The sequence below is a fragment of the Carlito syrichta genome, unplaced genomic scaffold (assembly GCF_000164805.1).
Source record: "Carlito syrichta isolate Samal-C Ts95f unplaced genomic scaffold, Tarsius_syrichta-2.0.1 Scaffold307017, whole genome shotgun sequence".
Lineage (NCBI taxonomy): Eukaryota > Metazoa > Chordata > Mammalia > Primates > Tarsiidae > Carlito > Carlito syrichta.
The window spans coordinates 16,693-22,205 of NW_007251113.1; the positions used below are offsets into that span (position 1 = coordinate 16,693).

General features: G+C 54.4%; 1 protein-coding gene across 1 annotated transcript in view; it reads right to left on the reverse strand.

Annotated features, from left to right (window-relative positions):
* The window catches only part of CROCC (ciliary rootlet coiled-coil, rootletin), a 54,477-nt gene that overhangs the window by 14,707 nt on the left and 34,257 nt on the right, over window positions 1–5,513 (reverse strand). The window contains exons 10-12 of the mRNA XM_021715340.1: window positions 5,427–5,507; window positions 4,317–4,516; window positions 1,054–1,236 (exon numbers count right to left, since the gene is read on the reverse strand). Of these exons, the coding sequence (XP_021571015.1) occupies window positions 1,054–1,236; window positions 4,317–4,516; window positions 5,427–5,507 (464 nt within the window). The remainder of the gene's footprint in view (window positions 1–1,053; window positions 1,237–4,316; window positions 4,517–5,426; window positions 5,508–5,513) is intronic.

Genomic DNA, 5,513 nt, shown 5'->3' on the forward strand with positions numbered 1-5,513 from the left:
CAGCCACTGCACTCCAGTCTGGGCAACCGAGTGAGACTCCAACTCAAAAAAAAAAACAACAACAACAAAAATAAATAAATAATAAAAAAATACATGTACTTGATATTGTACCTGATGGGCTTAAATCAGTGTCTGATAAACCTCCCCAGAGGCCTTCAGAACCAGGAGTACAATCCTCTACCACAAGGTACTAGACATCATCATCATGTCTCGGAGAGGTAAGTAGTGCAGTGGTTAAGAGGTTAAGTCCAAAGGCAGAATGCCTGGTTCAAATCCTGGCTCTCCTACTAACTAGCTGTGCGACCTAGGGCAAGTTACATGACTTCTCTGTGCTTCACTTTCACTATCCATGAAATGGCAATAATAACAGCTTCTGCATCCCAGAGTCATCAAGAGGGTTAAAAGAGAATCTAGCCGAGCTCGGCGGCTCAGCCTGTAATCCCATGCTTTGGGAGGCCGAGGTGAGTGGATTGCCTGGGCCCGCGGGTTCGAGACCCACCTGGGCAACTTGGCGAGACCTCATCTCTACAATAAATCAAAAAATCAGCTGGGCGTGATAGCGCACGCCTGTAATTCCGGCTACTCGGAAGGCTGAGGCGGGAAGGATCGCTGGAGCCCAGCAGGTTGAGGCCGTGGTGGTCGGGAGCGGCCACTGCACTCCAGTCTGGGCGACAGAGTGAGACTCCAACTCAAAAAAAAAAAAAAGAGAATCTAAGTGCTTAGGAGCATGTCTGGCACTTAGTCATATTAGCATTGGTATTATTAGTATAACTAAAAATTTTATAGCATCAATAGTACCACTGTTATTTTAATGATTGTTATTACCATCCGTCTCTACCTCCTCCCAGTTCACTGATCCCAGGTAAGTGACTACCTGTCCCTGGGTGTCCATTTCCCAAAATGGGGTGGTTAGAAGCCCCTACATCAGATGGTGCCGTGAGGCCACCTGCACACAGGCCCAGGACACAGTGGGCACTCCTTAGCCCCCAGGACAGTATCAGGAGCCCCAGCCACACGCGAAGGGCACTGCCAGGAAGGCAAGCAGCAGCGCACCTGCGCTCGAGCTCCCTGCGCATCCGTGTACCCTCCTGCGCGGTGTCTTCCTGCTCTTCCTCCAGCCGGTCCCGCTGGCGCCGCAGCTCCTCCTGCGCCGCCTGCAGCTTCTCCTGCTCCCGCAGGAGCTCCTCGGCCTGCTGCTGGGCCGCCTGCAGGCTGTGGGCCAGGCTGTCCTTCTCCCTGCAGGACAAGCAGAGGTGATGCCAGGGCTGTACTCACGGAGGAGATGGCAGGGTTGCTCCCCTGGCCACCGGCCACATCTTCCCATCCTCCAAGGCACCTGCCTCCAGGAAGCCTTCCCTGACTCTGCCCATGGCCGACTCATTTCACCCACACCTCCCAGCAGAAGCAACGTGGCCTTCCTTCTCGCCGACCTACCCACTCAGGGGCCCAGTGGAATGGATGGGGGTGCCAGCATTATCTCCAAGCACCCCACCGGAAGAGGCCAGGTCGGGCTCCAGGGACACACAAGTAATTGTGCCACCAGCTCTGCCAGGCCATGAGGCCTCCACAGCACCCGTGCCCTTTAATTCTGGGAAGCCCAAGAGAGCTGAGTCTGTCCAGATCCTCAGCTTCCTGTAGCATAGGCACATGGGAACCACAGCAGGGGATGGAGAAAGAGGAGATAGCAACTGGGAACCAGAAGACTTGCAGAGACCTGCCATTCTCCCTACTGTTGGCGTGAGCGGAAAAACATACAAGGTGACGTTGGGTAATAACAGCAGAATGCAAAATGGGATGTCTGCTGTGAACACAACTTCAAAAGCCCTTGTCCTTCCCAGGCCTAGAAAGCCTGGGTTTGTGCTCAGATGGACCTGAATTCCAGTTCCCATCCTGCCACCCAGCTACACTCACTGGCAGTCTCAGCAAGTCTCTCAACCTGGGGACAATGAGTTCCGAATCGCATGGCAGGAAGACTATTTGAGATAATACACGCAAGGCACTTGGCCAAGAGCCTGGCACATAGTAAGTGTGCAGGAAGCATTTACTACCTTGCTACAAACAAAGCAAAGACAGTGTCCCAACAGGGGTTAGGATGGGCAGGTGAGGCTGCCAGAGGGCCCTGCCTTTTTATTTCCCTTTCACTTTTCCAGCTTTTTGTTATACGGTTACATTTACAAAGAAAAAAACAAAACAACAACAGAAAACCAACCAGGCAGCTAACAGGTAGATAGTTTCTCGTCTTAAAATCTCCTGGCAAGTACGGTAGCTCAAGACTATAATCCCAACACTTTAGGAAGCCAAGGTGAGAGGATTGCCTGAGTCCAGGGGTTCAAGACCAGCCTGGGCAACTTGGTAAGACCCTGTCTCTACAATAAATCAAAAAATTAGCCAGGCGTGGTAGCGTGTGCCTGTAGTTCTGGCTACTTAGAAGACTGAGACGGAAGGGCACCTGAGCCCAGCAGGTCGAGGCTGTGGTGACCATGAACGTGCCACTGCACTCCAGCCTGGACAACAGAGTGAGACTCCAACTCAAAAAATTTTTTTTAAAAATCTCCTGGCTAGGTGTGGTGGCTCACACCTGTAATTCCAGCATTTTGGGAGGCTGAGGCTAGAGGATTGTTTGAGCCCAGGAGTTCAAGACCAGCCTAGGCAACATAGTGAGACCTTGCCTCTACAAAAAAAAATAAAAAATTAGCTGTATATGGGGTGCATACCTGTGGTCCCAGCTACTTGGGAGGCTGAGGTAGAAGGACCTTACTGTAGCCCAGAAGATGGAGACTACAGTAAATAAGCTGTGATCCCACCACTGTACTCCAACCTGGGCAACAGAGTGAGACTTTGACTTCAAAAAAAAAAATTTCTGGCCAGGCATGATGGCTCAAGCCTGCAATCTCAGCACTTTGGGAGACTGAGGTGAGAGGACTGCCTGAGTTCATGGGTTCGAGACCAGCCTGGGCAATTGAAGAGACATCATCTCTACAATAAATGAAAAAAAATTAGCCGGGCATGGTAGCACATGCCTGTAGTTCTGGCTACTTGGAAGGCTTAGGTGGAAGAATCACCTGAACCCTCCAGGTTGATGATGGGGTGACTGTGAGTGTGCTACTACACTCCAGCCTGGGTGACAGAGTGAAACTATGACTTTAAAAAAAAATTTCCAAGCCTGGCTTGGTGGCTCAGCCTGTAATCCTGCGCTTTGGGAGGCTGAGGTGAGTGGATTGCCTGAGCCCGCGGGTTCAAGACCCGCCTGGGCAACTTGGCGAGACCTCATCTCTACAATAAGTCAAAAATTAGCCGGGCATGGTAGCGTGCACCTGTAGTTCCAGCTACTTGGAAGGCTGAGGCGAAAGGATCGCCAGACCCCAGCAGGTCGAGGCTGAGGTGGCTGGGAGCGGCCACTGCACTCCAGTCTGGGCGACGGAGTAAGACTCCAACTCAAAAAAAAAAAAAATTCCAAGAGGAAGTATGTATTTAAGGCAACTTCAATGTATACTCCTGGGTTAAAAATATTTTTTTTTTTTAGCCGGGTATGATGGCTCATGCCTATAATCCCAGCACTTTGGAAGGCAGACGTGAGAGGACTGCCTGAGCTCAGAGGTTCGAGACCAGCCTGGGCAACTTGGCAAGACCTTGTCTCTACAAACTTGTCAGGGACAGTGGTGTGTGCCTGTAATACCAGCTACTTGGAAGGCTGAGTCAGAAAGATCGCCTGAGCCCAGCAGGTCGAGGTTGCAGTGGCTGTCAGCATGGGTGACAGGGTGTGACTCCAACTAAAAAAAAAAAAATTTTTTAAGCTCCAAGAAACACAGTCCAGAATCATGCTGTCACCAGAACTCTCTGAGATGACAGAAATGTTCTATAACTACATATGGCTGTTGAGCACCACATATGGCTAGGGCAACCAAGGAACTGAGTTTTAAACATGTTCACTATGTTTTAACAGGCACATGCAGCAGGTGGTGACCATACAGTGCAGAGTCATGTGCTTAAGGACTTGGATGGGCTGGTAGCGGTGGCTCAGCCTGTCATCCCAGCGAGAGGATTGCCTGAGCCTGGGGGTTCGAGACCAGCCTGGGCAACTTGGTGAGACCTCATCTCCGCAATAAATCACAAAAACTAGCCGGGTGTGTCTGTAGTTTCAGCTACTTGGAAGGCTGAGGCGGAAGGGTCGAGGCTGTGGTGGCTGTGAGCGTGCCACTGCATTCGAGCCTGGACGACAAGAGTGAGACTCCAACTCAAAAAAAAAACCAACTCAGATGGCCTAAGGCCCAGACGCTGACTGATTCTGCCACCCCCACCTCCGACCTCCCAGGCACCTGCTCAGGAGCTCGTTGGCGCTCCGCAGACGCTGGGCCTCGCGCTGTGCGTCCTCATGGGCCTGGGTGGCCCCGTCGGTCTTGTCTCGCAGCCGCTGCAGTTGCTCCTCTAGGGCACGGCGCTCACCCTCGCTGTCACTAAGCTGCTTCCGCAGGGTGCCCAGCAGGTCCTGGCTCGCCTCATAGCGCCCACGCATGTCCTGGGGCGTAGGGGTCACTGAGTCTGGGGGAGCCGTGGGGGGGGTCCCAGAGCCCACCTCCTCTGTGCCGTTTCCAGGCGTACACCAGCCTACACTAAGCCAGAGCCTGGGACTGACCAGGGGCAGGAGACTCCCACAATTAGGTTTCCGCACCCTTTCTCTGTGCCCTTATCACCCTTCTGAGCCCGCACCTCCCTGGATTCCCAGGCAACTCGGATCCAAGCCTCCAGGACGTCCGACAAGCCCCCAGTCACCCTCCTTCTCCTCCTGGGCTCTGACTCCGCCCACAGCTTCCCAGCCCCCAGCCCCTCGCATTCTCCCAAACTCCTCCCTACCCAAGTTCCTCCCCTCCCGGACTCCGCCTCCTCCTCCCAGACCTTCTCCCAGGGTCCTGGCTCAGTGTGACGGGGACCTCAGCTCCTGCTCTACCAGGACTCTAACTCCACGGCAGGCCCCTCCCTCCCCAGGCTCCACCCCCAGATGCCCAAGCGCCTCCCACTCTGGGCTCAAATTCGGCCCCAGAGCTCTCTGCCACCTCCTTGAAACACTTTTTTTCTTTTTTGAGTCGGAGTCTCACTGGGTCGCCCAGACTGGAGTGCAGTGGCCGCTCCCGGCCGCCGCAGCCTCGACCTGCCGGGCTCCGGCGATCCTTCCGCCTCAGCCTTCCGAGTAGCCGGAATTACAGGCGCGCGCTACCAGGCCCGGCTCATTTTTTGATTTTATTGTAGAGAAGAGGTCTCGCCCGCCCAGGCGGGTCACGACTGAAACACTTAGTCGTGGTATCTCAGGGCTCAGGCTCCATCCTAGGGCGCTTAGGCTCCTCCCCCAGCCCTGGCCCCGCCCCACCAGGGTGCCCAAGCCTCTGCCCCAGGGCCTTCGGCTGCACCGGGGCGCTCAGGCCCCTTCCTACCTGGACCTGCAGCTGGCGCTTGTGCAGGGCGGAATGGATCAGGGCCAGCGTGGAGGAGTCGGAGTAGGCGGGGGACGGGCCTCGGCG